Source organism: Esox lucius, chromosome 11, assembly GCF_011004845.1.
Source record: "Esox lucius isolate fEsoLuc1 chromosome 11, fEsoLuc1.pri, whole genome shotgun sequence".
NCBI lineage: Eukaryota > Metazoa > Chordata > Actinopteri > Esociformes > Esocidae > Esox > Esox lucius.
In genome coordinates this window covers 27,891,418-27,908,887 of record NC_047579.1, presented here as the reverse complement: position 1 = coordinate 27,908,887, position 17,470 = coordinate 27,891,418, and the positions used below count along the sequence as shown (strand labels likewise).

Here is a 17,470-nt window from a genome sequence, read left to right as displayed (position 1 = left end):
CTCTAGGATGGCACATCCATACATGCCATCGCAAGAAGGAGTGCTGTGTCTCCCAGTACAGTCTCAAGAGCATGGAGGAGATACCAGGAGATGCCATTGACTGCCATTAACGTTCCGCAGACCTGATTCCAATTGAGAACCTCTGGGACGTTATGTATCAGTGCATCAGACGCTGCAAACAGGGTTGAGTAGGTTACTTTTTAAAAGAAATCCGTTACAGTTACAAGTTACCTGTCCACATTTGTAATCAGTAACGTAACATTTTCATTACTTAAACTCGGTAACATAATCAAATTACTTTTAGATTACTTTCATATTAAGAGTCATTGGAAAACAAATAGGAATTGCCTATAACCAACTGAACACCTTTTGCGGAATAAATCAATGTTAGAGTTTATATAGCTGGCCAAAAACTGAATTAGCATTTTTCCTTAAGGGTTGTTTAGGCTACAGTGCCTTTGGAAATGGGTTTCTAAACCATTGCTTTTTACTTAAATATAATTGGGCTACATCTCTACATTACACACCAAAGGTCTGTCAGATATTCAGTCATTCCAATTAATCCAATACACTTCCAGAATCTGACTTTTTATCTGAACATAACCCAACATCTAATGATGCTTAAGCCTGTTCTGTTATTTGTGTTTTATTAATGTTTTTAATTGCTTCAAAATATTGTTGAAAAGTAAATGGCAATTACTCGAAAAGAGTATTGACATTGTTGTATATAAAAATTAAGATATCGGTAGCTTTTTGCGCAGTAGTCTGATGTGCAGTAGCTCCACAACCAACATTGTTAAAATGTTGCAGATACCCCCTGCGAATGCACGTTTGCATTGAACACCCGCAAAGAAATACGATTTACCCGCGCGAACGTAACCTGCGATTATGGTCACCAGTGATGGATTTTCGAAAACGCAAATGAAAGAAATAAACTGTGATTATAAACCTACACTCTTAGCTTAAAGTAAATGACGTCAGCAGCCAATGATTACCAATGAACACAATTTTGAGAGACGCAAAGCAAGCAAAATCACATGGCCTGTATGGACGGAGTTGATGCTGCCGCTCAAATGCAAATAATCATCCTTTGGCAGAGTATTTCCCAACACACCTTTCCTGCTCAAATGTCGTGGCAAATTCCATATAATGTTGGATCTTGAAGGCAGCATGTTACATCTATCTAACAAATAGTTGCCTAATCTATTAAACAATTCCTGTAAAAGTTATTTGGTGCAACTCGTCCTGGCTGTGTTCGGTGCATTAGACAAATAAACCTTGAAAAATATATAACAGGTAGGCATATTGCCTATCATTGTTCTGAGAATTATGCCTCGAGTAGATAACTATAAATAACATTTTATATGTCTCGGCTAATAGTGTCGAAGATATACTCCAGCCATCCAACCAAACCAAACCGGAGAGATTTAAACTAGCGCTTCCTCCGTCACTAAACTGGTTATGCGCGTCCACATTTGCGCATGATGATCACACACAACTGAGGCGCACAATTCATATTTTGGTTCAAATAACGATGTTTATAACATTAAATAATAAACTCAAACATACAACGTGTCATAATTATTTCGCGCAACTATTCTTTTTCAATTGGAGTAATCCAAAAGTAATCATACATTTTTTCAAAAGTATCTGTAATCCGATTACAATATTTTTGTTGTGAACGTAACAGATTACAGTTACTGTTTTTTTGTACTCCGTTACTCCCCAACTCTGACCGAAAAGTACCGCCACAGACTGTCCAGGAACTCACTGATGTCCTGATCCAGGTCTAGGAGCAGATACCCCAGGACACCGTCCGCAGTCTCATCAGGAGCATGCCCAGACATTGTCGTGAGTGCCTATAGGCACGTGGGGGCCATACACACTACTCAGTCACATTATGAGTTGCCATGTTGAAATCCACGCTAGTTGGAACAGCCTGTGATTTCAATTGTTTACTTAGATTTTCGGTGTGAGTTTGAATCCAGCCCTCAATCGGTTGATGTTGGTTTCCATTGACTGTTGTTACGTAATTTAGTTCTTAACGAATTGCACGAGGCACAGTAAAGATTTTGATCTTCAATCTATTTAGTTCACTGAGACCCAATGTGTGATTTAGGTGTTCCACAAACATTTTTTAGCAGTGTATATGTGTATATAGTTTTGGAATATTCAGAAATGGGCCACGTAGTAAGCATGCAGGTGTACAATTAGAAATCACATCAGCTCATTCAGAGTGGGCTTTCAGGGCTGTTCTTTCTAAAACGTATGTAAACACTGGTATTCCATTTGCTGAGGTTTCAGTCAAACAGAAATTAATTAATTCAGCCTTCCTCCCGAACTGTCCAATAGGACAGAGGTGCCATTCTTTTTGTTGTTTGATTTTGTTTGGTTACAGTCTATGGTCCAGACCAGTAACGAAATGGGAGGTGTTCGTAGCGGTTCGCAGAGGCTGTCTAGCCAATCGAAAAGCTGCACAGCTGACGTGGAATCAAAAACACGGAAGTAACATTTCTGTGAAAAATGCTACTGCGTCAAATATATTAGTTTTTACATAAAGTTTGGAGGAACTGTGCATGTTTCGTTCAATTAAATGGAGAACGACAAAACGCAATTGGTGGCAACGGAGAAGTATGGCTCTCTCGAGTCTTGGAAATATCAGTTGAAGGGTGGATTGATAAAGAGAGAGAGAGAAGGGGAACACGGTGGGACCACAGGAAATTCCATTATCGGCGTGTTCAAAGTAAGACAGTTTTTGTATAATGACGTGCTTTCATGAAGACTCACTGAATACCAATTTAGGCAATGTTCGACTCTCTATCTCCTATTGAATCTTCTACAGAGTGTCTTCTTGCCCCAAGGGTATCCAGAGAGCGTCAGTGGTGATTATGTGCGGTATCAGTTTTGGGATACTCTGCAGGTAGGTCAATATGAACGTAAGTGGATGTTGTTATATGTAGTATATTTTGGCTGGAGAACTAAGGTATATGAACATTTTAATATGAGTGAGGTGAAAGTACAGACTGACAAGATATTTCTGAATTAATTCCTCTGCTGCCATTATTCATTGCATCATCAATGAATGTGAGGGATCTCTTTCCAATGGCAGCCATGCATGCTTATGCCATGACACTACTGTACCTCCACAGTGCTTCACAGGGGAGGTGGTGTGCTTTGGATCATCTGCAGTTCCTCTTCTCTTCACACATTTGGCCATTACTTTAAAAGTTTCACCTTTGCCTCATCTGTCCATAAAACTATTTTCCAAAATTGTGCGGGCTGATCTCTGTATTTTTTAGCAAATTCTAATCTTTCAGTTTTTTTGCAGATTCTGGTCTTTCTGTTTATGGTGCTGATCTTGCATCTTGATGTGTAGGCTTTGTAATTGTGTGGCCTTAGTCATCTTGAGAACAATAGATTGTGACACTAAATGAAACTTATTTTAGGGTTGTTTTTTACGGTTCTGGTAATTTTTATGTTGTCAGCTGCTGTTGTTTTCTTTGGCCAACCTGGTAGTTGCAGATTGCTAAATACATCCAAGGGCATATGTTTCAATTGTATATTGGGGGGTCAGGGTCAATGGATCCCAGGATTTTCATTATTTTCCAGAGGGGTCACATTGGCCTGTCTGTAATATTGGGGGGAGGGGGTCATGACCCCCCCCCCCCCCCCATTTAAATCTACACCCCTGGGTACATCAGTGGTTTCATTCTTTTTTAGGACTTTCCAAACTGTTGATTTGGATTTGCCCAACCTTTTTGCTATGGTTTCCTGTGAGTTCTTCTTTTCTTTTAGCATCAAATAACTTTGTTAAATTAAGCCTACTGACACCAAACACAGCTATGCATGCCTTTGCCATGACACTACCTCCAAAGTAAAAAGCAAAAGATACAACTGAGACTACACATTTACAGTTCTTTTATGTTTTCATATGCCTTGAAAATACTGCAAAACTAGCAATTTCTACTCAATTTCTTTAAGATTTTGATTAAAGTCCCAATAGATGTGCAGGGCAGTGTAATAGTTCTCTGTAGTGATCATGGGCTGATTATGTCATTCTGTAATGTAATTATGTTACAAGGTGTTCATCTGTATTTACGGTACTTCAATAATAGATATTATTTTAAACTCAAGGTGTTGCATAATAGTACCATGCTTTCTACATAGTTTTTTAAATCCTAATTTAGTAGCTATTTAACATTGTTATGGAAAACCTGGTCACAAACTAATTTAGATTTAAAATTCATTATTTTTTAACAGGCACTATTTTTTTATTAAGTGTGTTTTGTTAAGAAATTCTGTGGACATTTGTAAAAAGTCCTTGGGGATGGGATTGTATGGCTTATTTATCTCAGCAGTGTTACTAGTTTGGTGTACAGATTTCTGAGTTAACTTTGGACTTGCAGCATAAGTTTATCGCGGAACTATGTACATGTCAATATTAAAACATTGTTTTATTCTTTCTCACCCTTTTATTCCCACACATACAAATATGCGCACACACACACACACAGGCATTCTCCAGTTCTCTTTCAGGTACTCTTGCCACCCAGGCCTCATTAAGGGGTGTTGGGGTTGGAAACCAAGAGGCCACGGTAGCGGCTGCCACGGTTACCTGGTTATTACGTGGTTAGTGTCAGTAACTGATGAGACCAATGTCTTTCCTATTAACGGGATACTGTCGGATTCAGTTATGTTTTTCTGTTCTGTTCTTCTACATTGATAAATACTTCAACTCTGTTTCCAAATAAGTTGGGACGCTGTGTAAAATGTAAAGAGAAACAGAATGCAATGATGTGCAAATAATTTAAACTCTATATTCAATAGAAAATAATACATTGACAACATACTAAGAAATGTTATTGTTTCTTGAAAAATGTATGCCCACTTTGAATTTGATGCCAGCAACAAAAGTTGGGACAGAGGCATTGGGTTGCATCACCTATTCTTTTAACAACACTCTGTAAGTGTTTGGGAACTGAGGAGACCAGTTGTTGTAGTTGAAAGTGAAATGTTTTCCCATTCTTCCTTGATATAGGATTGCAGCTGCTCAACATTTCAGGGTCTCTTGTCGTTGTTTTCGTTTTATAATGCGCCAAATGTTTTCAATGGCTGACAGGCCTGGACTGTGTAGGCAGGCCAGTTTTGCACCCAGACTCTTTTACTATGTAGCCATGCATTTGTAATGCGTGCAGAATGTGGTTTGGCATTCGGTTTTACATTTTACACAGCGTCCCAACTGTTTTGGAAACAGGGTTGTTGAGAAACTATATATCTTAGTTACAAATTGTGCTGTTTTATAGATTTTTCTTTCTTTCTTTTAAGATGGCACAGGCATGCTGGGGAGAATCTTATTTGCCTGGCTTAAGGGGTTAGTGTGGATTTATTTTGTATTCTTCTACTACTGTTTTTTTACTGTTGTTTTTCATATTTACTTTTTCTGTGTTTTAGGCACAAACTGGATTCTGAGGCAAAAAAATGGAGGTAGGGATAGTAAACATCAATAGTGTTAGTTTTCAGTGATTCAGAATTATGGATTTCAAGGCTTGTGATTTTTTTCTTAGGCTTGTGGCAGATGTTCTCAATGATATGGCCATGTTCATGGAAATAATGGCTCCTAACTTCCCAGCATGCTTCACTCTAATTGTGTGCTCTGCAGGAATATTAAAGGTAAATCAGACAGCAACCAGCTACTTCGTTCTTGCAATGATCCAAACATGTGGTGGTTTACTGACATAAAAAATTGAATGCATTGATCATAATTCAACCTGGATTACAGCATTTGCAAAATTCATTAAATGTATGCTAAATGTACAAAATTTTAGTATCTCTCATTCTTTCTGTTTCTCTCCGTTTCTTAGGCTATAGTGGGAGTTGCAGGTGGGGCCACCAGAGCTGCTTTGACTGTTCACCAAGCTCGCAGAGACAACATGGCTGACATCTCAGCCAAAGATGGCAGCCAGGTGTGTAATTAAAATGTTTCTAATGATACAGTAAGATATTGTAGCTAAGCCATGTCCATGGCTGTCAAGATAAGCATGTAGCAGAGTTCAGAATACTTTAAAAGCAATAGCAAGCGTTTTCAGAATTTGAGTACTCAAAGGTTACAAAGCTTAGGAATCATTCTTGCAATATTGCCTGCCTGTTGCCTTACTGTGACAATTGTTTCTTAGCTGCAACATGTATTAAAAGAGAAATGCTTGTGAGACTTCTCATTGCCGAATCATGTACTTTGTTGCCAGATGACTTTGCCAGATGCTTAGCAAGCACTTCACTTGATTTCCTTCTGTTCTTCAAGGAAGTGACCATTCATTGGATGCTGAAAGCTTTTTGTGTGTCCCTTGCAGGAGACTTTGGTGAATCTGGCTGGACTTCTGGTCAGTCTGATCCTTATTCCTCTGGTCACTGACAATTCACTGTGAGTCTTCTTTATTGTACTGCTTACGTGGCTACTTGATGAAATACAGTACCATGAAAAAAGTATTTTCTGATATTCTCGGTTTTTGTATAAATTTTTTACAGATTTTTACCAGGTTTGCAACCAAGTGTTTATACTTTCTTAATACACAAATGTAAGAAAAATCCATTGCCCCTGTTTGAAAAAGAAATATCACAATACGATAACCAAAATCATCATTTATAACAGTTTCAATATCTTCCACCATCTCAATTTGTTTGGACGCCATCAGTCTCCCGACAAACAAAAAAAGCAAATGCTTGTCCACAACACTGTAGGACATGAAACGGCAGCTACAATACAGTGGACCTGTTAGTTGTTTGAGGCTGGTCTTTTTCACCCCTGCCCATTTCTTCTCCTCAGGCTGACGTTTGTCCTCTTCTTCCTCTTCACCATCCTTCACCTTTTTGCAAACTTCAAAGCAGTGCGTTCTGTTGTCATGGACACCCTTAACGAGGCTCGGCTTGCCATTGTGTTTCACCAATACCTAAAAGATGGACGGATCCTTAATCCACTAGAGGCCAATCAGAAAGAGTCTGTATTCTTGGGTATGGCCCAGATTCAGTGAACCATGTACATACACTGAAATGGTTTAATGTTCATTATAGGGCTATCAACTGTTCATTTTCCATGTTTAAAAAAAATACAATACGCCTCATTTTGTTGTTTTTCTAGAGTTCAGGAGGACAGTGCCAATTAAACTGGGAGTGAGGTTAATGGAACTAGTTAGTACGTAAGTTGGTGTTTGCATCTGGTGTCTTGAAAGTCAGGTATGCTCAGTTTTCCATGCTTAATGAAATAACTTATTGCTTTCATTTTGTAGCTCAGAGGAACTTCATATGGCTATTTTAAACAATCATGAGTCTTACCTTATCGGAGTCAAACATGGTGTGTATATTATGTTTCAGTAATCCTCCCAGCACCCATTCAATCAGTTGTCATGTGTTTTTTCTACAGGCTGTACATCACATTGTGTCATTTTAATAGATTGTGTGTGCTGTTTCTCTCCCTTAGGCTCTGTGTGTGTTTGTTTGGGACCAGGCGCATCTGTGTGTGATGAGATCAGGGCTGTGTGCCAAGCAGTCTGCCTCTGCACTGTCTTACAACCTGTCTCACCTCTAGAGGGTGCTCTCAAGCAACTATCAATGTCACACAGGAAGAGTGAGCTTTTACTAACATTCACTGCAACATGAACCGTGCATAAACAGTCTCTCTGTAACTATGATTATAACTGCTTTACCTAATTATTTTACCCTCAAGATCATTGGGAACTGGTGTATGAGAGTCACAAGCTTATGGACCAAATTTTCCATCCATTCCTCGAAGGTAGGATCAGTGTAACAGGGTATGTTTGGTCAATACATACTCCTACTCTGGAGGTTGGGCCGTCACACTGATCAGTTTTAATTATGTGCTTCGTCTGCTATAGGTGTGGAGACCGCTGGATGGCAGACTAGTCGAACCCTACTGGACTGGGATGAATGGAGGGTGGACTGGAAGAAGAAACGGAGTTAAAGGAGAATGGCAGGAGCTCTGGAGTATACCAACTAACAGGGAATAGGCTGTTCTCTCTGTCAAACATTCACTGTGAGATGGTTAAAGATTAACGCAAAAAACAGGCTTGTATGGATTCTAGCCATGACCCAATATTTGGTATAGAGGAAATGCTTCAGATTTATACATCCAGTCAAACATCTTGGGCCTTATCTATTAATGAAGCTGAAGCACTAATATTTGTAAAAAAACATGTATGCGAACTGTCACATTTGTTAATATGTTTGCTTGATAGTGTGCATAAATATATGCACAGCCGTGACTAGTGCATAGTGCTGGAGTAAGGAAATTTTGTGAAGCGTAGAAAATGTTTTACATGTAAGATTTTTTGATTATTGGTATAATACATACATTTTCAATTGAATTGGTTTTCCTTTGTGAAGTCATGCAACATTCCTTAAAATGTTACATTCAACTAAGTATTCACAAGGGGGTGTGGTTGGTATATGGCCATTTTTCTTTATAGCACTTAGCATTGTAGTAAGCAATATACCATGGCTTTCAGCCAATCAGCATTCAGTGTTTGAACCACCTGGTTCTTAATTAAGCATGACACATTACAGAGTCACATCAACCCCATAAATACCTTATTGATACAATAAAACCTATGGAATTAGAACATTAAAACAAATGTGACTTTGGACCTGTGGTATATGGTCTCTTATAAACCTGGTTGTTTGAATTCTTGATGCTGATTGGCTTATAGCTGTGTTATACGTTAGCAATTGGCACAATGGTGCCAATATGTACAGTTACCTACTTAGAGCAGTAAAATAGCTGTGATGTCATACCTGTTGTATACCAGTGCCGTAATGTATACCACAGCAATTAGCCAATGGGCATTCAGGATTCAAACCACCTGACTTGAGACTGTATACTACTAATATGACATGGTTATGACATTGAGGTATTTCAGAAAACAGGTTTAGTGAAAACTTAGTGTTAGTTGACTCAATTGATGGACACTTTGGGTTTACGGATTGGGTTTACAATGAGTCCAGCTTGTATCTGAGTCAGTTACTACAGTAACATACTCCGTGAAACTAAAGCCCCCCTAAAACAGGCCCTAGCAATATCCCTGCATTCGGTGTTAGGCTACTTTCAAATAGACAATATTAAATACTGGCAGTGTTGAAATGGCTGAAAATGTAACTTTTTTCCTTGGAAAATCTTTTACCTCTAAAATAATATATAACATTAAATAATATATAACATGTTGAATGTAGCCACAGAAATCTGTCTAATTATCTTATTATAATGTCTATTTTTATTTTATCTTCAGTTGCTGCCAATTAAGTTTTGTGCCTGTTGGGTGGAACCTGCATACATAATACACCCCCACATACACGTTTAATGACTGGAACACTCGATGTAACTTTTTCAATTAATACTCACGCAATGACTCAATAACGCCAGCTCACGTTATTTTGCTGCGGCTACTGTACTGCTTGTTTAATTGAATATATACTGTAATAAAACCCTCCTCAACAACCATAGATGGGGGTAAGGCCATTGGAACAACAGGATAGCGTAGCTGCCACCACCTTTGATAAACCCGGTTTGGTCCGGTATAGGAGACACACACACCACCAGGCCGAGAACAACAGTGGAATTACAATACTCTTTATTGACACATAACTTGCAATAAATACGTTCATAAAATCCTAGTGGATACCAGGACGCTATTTAATACTAGTAGAAGTGTTGTGTATACCCACTACAATATTGTGATACACTCCGAGGAAGGGCACACCCTATGTAGTGCATAGGGCACTACACACCCTCATAAATAGGCATACATTCTGACCGCAATACCAGACCAATTCATAACCCATCAATCCATGTAATTGAATCTACACAATAAATCACAGCGCCCCGATATCCACCCAGTTTAAAGACTAATCCCGCCATACAATTAATAAACCCCATACAAAGATTGCAAAATAATGATAATCTTAAAAGAAACTAAAAGTCCCTCTCTCCTGTTGCCATGGTGAATCCTGTTGTCTGCGTTCCGTAGATGATGGCTTTTTATCTCCTCATGCACGTGCTTTACTCAGGGTTAACTTAACTCCATTGTTTCCACCTGTTTTGAAACCGTCAACTCTGACTTTGACAGCTCAGAGTCAGTGAACCCAGAGTTGTGGTTTGAACTCAGAGTAGCCTATATTAACCCTGCTTTCTGAAATGCCCCCGCCCCATATTGCTTACAACCATCGAGCATTCAGTATTGATAATTAATCAATAAGCATGTATGAACAACATGGTTTATGATTAAGACATTAAGTGTATATATTTTGTACTCAATATCTCAGAACTTTGCTATCCGCTGATAGAACCTTTTAGTTAGTTCCAAGAGCTTATGATATTGATGGATATAGCATAAAATAACACTCAAAGAAACAGCTTTCCAAGAAAAACTTGTAATATATATTTTAGGCTGTTAATAATTGAAAAAAAGATTCTTCGTCGTTTAAGAACTTGGCGTGGCAAGACCTTTATGGGGGATACATTCGTATATATTCCGTTCGGTAAAAAAACGTTTCGCAGCATAGCAAACGTTCAAGCGAACTGAACACACCCATAACATCGCGTCATAGGTCATGGTTCCGTTGTCAACATCCGCGAGAACAGTGTCTAGTTGTTCCACGTATTTTATATTTTATCCTGTAATACAGCGACAGAAATGCCAACACTATGTTCAGCATACAACTGCAAAAATAGATGTCCGAAGGCTGGTGTAGGATTTTTTAGGTTGAAATCCTTGTCTTCACTTTCAGATGAAGCTAGAGCATGCTGAAGTTATATCTTGTTAACTAGCAAGCTAGTACAGTGCAGTTGTGACAGGATTCAAACGCAAACATGATACATTGGAAAAATAATAATTCTGGATAACAAGAAAATGTTTTATGTTACATTATTTCACAGACTGTAACTTTAAGTTACCGTGTTAGCTAGCGAGTTAAGTACAGTTGATGGGAGGTTTAAGAAACCTAACATAATAATATATAGCTACTAACTCGTATGTTAATTTGCGGATGTATGATTGTTTTTGTTATAGCTTCCCTAAAAATGATCCCGAAAGACGAAAACGATGGATTATTAATATGAAGTGGAAAGACTGGAATCCGCAACGTCACCACCGTGTGTGCTCAGATCATTTTGAAGAAAAGTACATTCGTCGGATGAACAAACGTTTACACCTCGTGCCAGATGCTGTCCCGACCATATTTGATTTCCCAGATAACATTCAAAAGAAGAAGGTATGCTTTCTGCATCCAAACAACGTATCTAACTAGGTGTACCCTACAGTCAGTGGGCTGATAATGATGTCTATGATTTTGTACATTTAGTAAACGTGTGATTCAATACAATTTATTCTACAGGCGTCCATCCACCCACAGAGTAAAAGAGCTGGGGTAAGTCATTGAAAATTAGCCAAATTAACTTAACCCATCGTTTTAAAATGTATGGATTGAGCAGGGACTTTCATACTCAAGTTTTTATCAAAAACTGGATTCCAGCATCAAAGGAATACCCTGAATTTACTTCAGACAATGTCCTGTTTAAATGTCGGCCACTCAAGTGCCTCTTGAGTACCATCTTGCTGCTCTAACCCATTGTAAGACTTGGTGTTGACTCTGTTATGGGAGTGTCCAATAACTATCTTCAGTTCTATTTGGCATTAAACACAGCACATTAGTGTCCATATTGATATTGTATTGTATGTGATAACTCTGCTTTGTTTTTACTGGTTAAACAAACTGTTGCACAGGCTACATTTACATATTTTGCATAGAAGTTTGCATTAATGACGGTTTTCATGCATCAATGACCGTCATTCTGTTTTATTTTGGCAAGCAGAGGTTTTTGAATGATGAAATGCCAGGAAAGTATACTCCTGCCTCCACTGCGAAAATGGCTAAATCTTCCATGACACTGAGCTGCCACAACACGTCAGAGGACAGCACACCGTCTAAACACTCTAAGTACGTACCCGTGGGAATTTTAATAAACCTAATCTGGTTTCTCGTGTTCTTGCACACTTTTGAGTGCAGATCACTGTAGAGCTGAATGGTTTTTACATATACTGGTTTTTAATATTCAACTTTGTCAACTTTTTTCATGCCTCAGAGTTCCAGAAAAAGTGACCTCTTCAAGTTGGTATATCCACGTAGATGAAGAAATACAAATGGCTGAATCCCTCCCAGGATTCTTCCACAGTGACTACTGTCTACCACACGTGAGTGGCTCGGTGTGGTCCGATTTAACAGTTGCTCTGCTGGATATGCAGGGTTATGGATTGGGCTTTGTTCTCAGTAGAAAGGTTTTCTAATGTTTCCCACGCTCATCTTTGCAGAGTATTCGCTGGGCATTCAAAGATGATGTTGCCCCAAAGGTTAGTTGTGTATTCAGTTGAATAGCCAAATATTTATTTGATGGTAAATTAATTAACGCCACTGATGATAATTTGCAGGTAGCATGTGAGAACATGGACTTTCAACTTCCGCCCCTCAAGCATGTAATAGAGGTAAGGAAGGATAAACAGACAGTGTAATGCAGGGCTAGGTTTAGTGCCTCCAACTAGTTGAGCATATCCTGCCCTCTCCTTTATGTCTTCATTGTGACAGTCGCCCTCTGAATCTACAACCAGTAATAGTCTGAGGAACAGTGTGTGTGAATGTGTTGTCAACAGACCTATACACTGTCTCCCGTTCTTACCCAGATCACAGAAGCTTGGGAGTGGCTGGGTATGGACATTAGAGGGCCTCTGCCCTTGACACCTAACGGGCACCAGTACATCCTGACCTTGACAGACTTCTACTCCAAATGGGTTGAGGCCTTCCCCCTGAGGAGTTGTAGCTCCGTGGATGTGGCACAGCATGTGGCTGAAGTCATCTCCCACTTTGGCTTCCCCTTTGGAATCCTTGTTCGATTGAAGAGGAAGTTTACCAGTAAGGTGAGGCAAAACAGGTTATTAAATGGTGTTGTACTTATTCTATCAAGGTTGGTTAATATACAGTTGTGCACAAAAGTTTGCATAACCTTGGAGAATTGGTTATATATGTACCATTTGTAAAGAAAGCATGAGTGAGCATGCAAAACACATGTATTTTATTTCTTATGGCATTCACATTCAACTGTAGGTCATAACAGAATGGCACAATCATAAAACAAAACATGGCAACAAAGAAAATGAACTGACCCCTGTTCAAAAGTCTGCATACCCTTAGTTCTTGATACTGTGTATTGCCCCCTTTAGCATCAATGACAGTATGCAGTCTTTTGTAAAAGTTGTCTATGAGGCCCCAAATTCTTGCAGGTGGTATAGCTGCCCATTCGCCTTGGCAAAATGCCTCCAGGTCATGCAAAGTCTTTGGTCATCTTGCATGAACCACATATTTTATGATAACATGCTGCATTCTTCTTGCCATCCATTTTCACAAGATTGACTTTAGAGCTCCCACACCCCCAAAACCTCAGTGAGCCACCACCATACTTCACAGTGGGGATGGTATTCTATTCACTATAGGCTTTGTTGACCCCTCTCCAAACAGTGCTTATGATTGTGACGATAAAGCTCTATTTTGGTCTGGTCACTCTAAATTACAGGTATATTGTAACCAGGCTTTTTTGTGGCTTTAGTGCAGTAAAGGCTTCTTTCTGGCAACTCAACCATGCCGCTCATTTTTGTTCAAGTATCGTGATATTGTGCTCCTTGAAACAACCATGCCGTCTTTTTCCAGAACAGCCTGTAGTTCTCCTGAGGTTACCTGTCGGTTTTTTTATCCCAAACAAATCTTTTGGTAGTTTTGGCTGAAATCTTTCTTTGCATTTGCAAGGCTTTGGATATCTTTTTATATCCTTTTCCATCTTTATAAAGTTCCATTACCTTGTAACACAGGTCTTTTGACAGTTCTCTTCTGCTTGCCATGGCTCAGTATCTAGCCTGCTCAATGCATCCGTGTGAGAGCTAACAAACTCATTGACTATTTATACACAGACACTAATTGCAATTTAAAAAGCCACAGGTGTGGGAAATTCATCTTTAATTGCCATTTTCCCCTGTGTGTGTCAGCTTGTGTGTCTGTAACAAGGCCAAACATTCAAGGGTATGTAAACTTTTGATCAGGGCCATTTGGGTGATTTCTGTTATCATTATGATTTAAAAAGGAGCCAAACAACTATGTGATAATAAATGTCTTCATATGATCACTATCCTTAAATAAAATAATTTCTTTGCATGATCAGTCATATTTTAAAAATCAATGCCAAATTGTACAATAATATTTATGTTTTAGATAAACCTTGCCTTGAACAGTCAGTTGAAGCTGAAAGGGTTCTCTCTCTTATATCGTCATCGACAAGTTGGATCACTGGATCTGGCCACACAGACCTTACTCAGCAGGTTTGTGTTTTAGATGCTTTAAGGTGTGTTTTAGACATAGTAATGTTTAGTTTATAACTGTACTTTGACAATGGGGGGCCTTTACTACAACAGGATGGTTTCTGATCTTCTGAAAGACCAACCAGAGAACTGGGACGTCTGCCTTCCTGCTAAGGTGTTTAGCCTGTGCTTCAATGAGCATCCAAAGACGAAGCAGAGGCCTTTCTCTCTGCTGTGTTGCAGAGGACCACAGCCGGTCCCCACCCCTAGGGATCTGTCTGTAAGTGGACTTTGTTGTTGATGACTATTCGTTGGGTTTCTTCAAACTTTCAATACTTGGCTGAGTGACTTTAGAGGTGTTGTACGGTACTGTGCAGAACTCTTACATCACCTGAATCTTTTCCCGGAGCTGTATGTTTTTATTTAAGAGACCACTGCACCTTTTTCTTTCCTTCCCAGGAAAGGTTTTGAGTTCGGAACAGAAGCGTTCAATTTGCAGTGGTCTCTTCATTTTAACCGTTCTGTTCCTCACTCAAAACCTTTCTTTTCGACTTTTTTGGAAAGGAAAGAAAAAGGTCCGGTGGTCTCTTCATTTCTTCCGGAGTTGTGTATGTAGGTGCATCTCAGAAAATTGGAATATCGTGGAAAAGTTTTTTCTTTTTTTTTCTTGTAGATCAAATGAAAGACTGACACCTTCATTTATTTTTGATTCATTACACATAAAGTGAAATATTTCAAGCCTTTTTTGATTCAATTTTGATGATTATGGTTTACAGCTCATGGAAATCAAAAATCCAGTATCTATTAGAATAAAAAAAAGTACAATACAGGAATGTTGACATCCTCATGCCGGCCGGCCTATTCCACGGCATTCAAATTTTCCGAGATGCCCATGTATATTAATCTGGACAGTAAGTGTTTATTTGCTCATAACGACCAGTTCGTAACCTAACAAGTGAAGTGAATACTCATGATTGTCGTGGTACTGCATGTGTCGTACAGTTCAGTCCTGCAGAGCTCAGAGAGACTTCCTTTGCAGTCCAGTCAAACGAAGAGGCTGGGAACAACAATGACACGCAAGGTGAGGGCAACCTGTCTGCTGTAAGATCTACCACACTCTGAATGGAGCCGTTCCTCCACAGACAACAGCGCTCTGAATGGTTCTAGTGTAGACCAGGTGTATGGCTGATGGACGCTGCACCCAGAACTGCAGATTCTCAGTTTTTACTGAATTAAATGATTCAACGCAAATTACATTAAAATGTGATCTTGTTCACACATTTGCCTGGTGCATGTGAGAAACGCGTTAAATAGGTAATACTGTCAGGACTCAAAATGTCTTGAATTTTTTAGTGTTGCTCCAAATTAGCCCCAGCTGCTCTAAAGTGTTAATGTCTTACTTTTAAAAATGAATCCTTTTTGGCTACCCACAACTCACTTATTTGTTTTAAAACCATAAACAAAATGGGTACCAGATGTTCTTATCAAATTTGCAACAATGTACAGTTGCTAGCTAATGACAAGTCATGCTACTGACTAGACAAACCTTCTATTCCATGTGGCTTTTACCTGTGACTTTTACGTATATGGTTAGACTTTATTTGGATAGTCAAAATGACGATCTGTAGATGTGCTACAGATACTTATACTGTTAATAAACTATTAAAAACAAAGTAAATGCTCACTACGATTAAGATTAGGGTTAGGTTTAGAATGGTTAGGTTGGAGATGAGATTTCAGGTTGCATTAGTTGATTTAAATGTTATTGATGGTCTGTAAAGGCTCAACTGATTGATTATCCAAATAAAGTGTTACCACATTTAGCATTTATTTATCATAATTGTTGCAATTTGTTCATGTTTTTGACCATGTTGTTTTCCGATGTATCTTTTTTCCCCAGAAATGGTTGGCATTGAATCTGGAAAGGGAATTTCAGGAAAAAGCACAATAACAAGGATCTCCTTCCTTCGGAAAAACACTGACTGTAATGCTGGCCCAGATGATCAAACCGACGCTGACTTTCAGGCTGAGGCCGGCCCGGAGTGTCAGGCTGAGGCCGGCCCGGAGTGTCAGGCTGAGGCCGGCCCGGAGTGTCAGGCTGAGGCCGGCCCGGAGTGTCAGGCTGAGGCCGGCCCGGAGTGTCAGGCTGAGGCCGGCCCGGAGTGTCAGGCTGAGGCCGGCCCGGAGTGTCAGGCTGAGGCCGGCCCACACTTTCCCCCGGAGGATGGTCCGCACTTTCACGCGGATGTTGGCCCAGACGGTGGCACGGATGGTAGGAATAAAATTGTTGTAACAAATTGCTGGTGTAAATGACACTTTACTGTGTTAACTGATGTAGATTATATATCAGGTGTGTGGTTAGTACATAATTGATGTAATTTGTTCAACATGTTTTCTTTCTCATCTTTTATTTCAGCCATGGTTGGCATTGAAACTGTAAGGATCTCCTTACTTAGGAGTAACGCTGATAGTTACATTAACCCAAACGGTGGTCCTGACAGTCACCCCAACACCAACAGTAGCACTGAAATTAACAGTGACAGTGAACCATTGTCTGAAGATCACCATGCAATGGAAGACTGAAGAATGAATTGGATGAGCGCTCAGTTGTGCACAGTCCAGTTGACATTTTTGAGAATAAATGACATGTTTTTCAGACTGTGATATTTTTTATGAGAAACACTTTCGATTCAATGTTTGTTTGACATTGGAGGAGAACACAAGTCAGGAGTTTCACTAACTGGATCTATTCAGTAACAGCCAAAACATACTGAATTAGATGGATTAGTGACACTGACACAGCTTTCTGTTAAAAGTATTTCTGTTTTACATTGTAAACATTGTTTTGTTGAGAGAAATGTATGCATTCTAGCTGTATTTAGATTTACACTTTCTGTAATCTTGACTACGGCGGATATGAAGATTTGTTATTAATGTCTAGCTATTTTCATCACATGTATAGAAACCATGGTTACAATTGACAGTATTCGGTATGCCAGTATTGTCAAATAAAGGTTGGAAATAGAATAACTTTAAGTACTTGTAGTCCTGTGTTTGGTGCTAGTGTGAGA

General features: G+C 39.2%; 2 protein-coding genes across 3 annotated transcripts; both read left to right on the top strand.

Moving 5' to 3' along the window:
- The first annotated feature begins 2,398 nt into the window (after positions 1 to 2,398).
- Positions 2,399 to 8,375, top strand: rusf1 (RUS family member 1). 2 transcript variants are annotated; one of them, XM_010874152.3, is made up of 14 exons: positions 2,399 to 2,743; positions 2,843 to 2,920; positions 4,515 to 4,629; positions 5,326 to 5,371; positions 5,452 to 5,484; positions 5,565 to 5,670; positions 5,862 to 5,963; positions 6,348 to 6,418; positions 6,821 to 7,005; positions 7,133 to 7,190; positions 7,281 to 7,345; positions 7,472 to 7,618; positions 7,718 to 7,783; positions 7,887 to 8,375. In XM_010874152.3, exons 1-14 carry the CDS (start codon positions 2,594 to 2,596, stop codon positions 7,970 to 7,972), a joined length of 1,308 nt encoding a protein of 435 aa, XP_010872454.1. In that variant the 5' UTR covers positions 2,399 to 2,593; the 3' UTR covers positions 7,973 to 8,375. The 2 variants fall into 2 exon arrangements, with proteins under 2 accessions (XP_010872454.1, XP_019906129.1); XM_020050570.2 differs by having other exon boundaries at positions 2,638 to 2,743; positions 2,862 to 2,920.
- A 2,150-nt stretch (positions 8,376 to 10,525) lies between these two features.
- On the top strand, positions 10,526 to 17,435 carry LOC105012961. Its single transcript, XM_010874151.5, has 13 exons — positions 10,526 to 10,765; positions 11,073 to 11,274; positions 11,398 to 11,430; positions 11,876 to 12,000; positions 12,146 to 12,254; positions 12,372 to 12,410; positions 12,489 to 12,542; positions 12,738 to 12,971; positions 14,314 to 14,420; positions 14,514 to 14,679; positions 15,402 to 15,480; positions 16,300 to 16,671; positions 16,816 to 17,435. Exons 1-13 carry the CDS (start codon positions 10,698 to 10,700, stop codon positions 16,980 to 16,982), a joined length of 1,755 nt encoding a protein of 584 aa, XP_010872453.2. The 5' UTR covers positions 10,526 to 10,697; the 3' UTR covers positions 16,983 to 17,435.
- Positions 17,436 to 17,470: the final 35 nt, after the last annotated feature.

Bases quoted from the DNA above. Each gene is read 5' to 3' on its own strand.
- rusf1 (XM_010874152.3), top strand. From the start codon at position 2,594: ATGGAGAACGACAAAACGCAATTGGTGGCAACGGAGAAGTATGGCTCT. The intron at 4,630-5,325 runs GTTAGTGTCAGT...CTTTCTTTTAAG, and splicing joins GGTTACCTGGTTATTACGTG to ATGGCACAGGCATGCTGGGG. The intron at 5,485-5,564 runs GTAGGGATAGTA...TTTTTTTCTTAG, and splicing joins TCTGAGGCAAAAAAATGGAG to GCTTGTGGCAGATGTTCTCA.
- LOC105012961 (XM_010874151.5), top strand. From the start codon at position 10,698: ATGCCAACACTATGTTCAGCATACAACTGCAAAAATAGATGTCCGAAG. The intron at 12,001-12,145 runs GTACGTACCCGT...TTCATGCCTCAG, and splicing joins ACACCGTCTAAACACTCTAA to AGTTCCAGAAAAAGTGACCT. The intron at 14,421-14,513 runs GTTTGTGTTTTA...TTACTACAACAG, and splicing joins ACACAGACCTTACTCAGCAG to GATGGTTTCTGATCTTCTGA.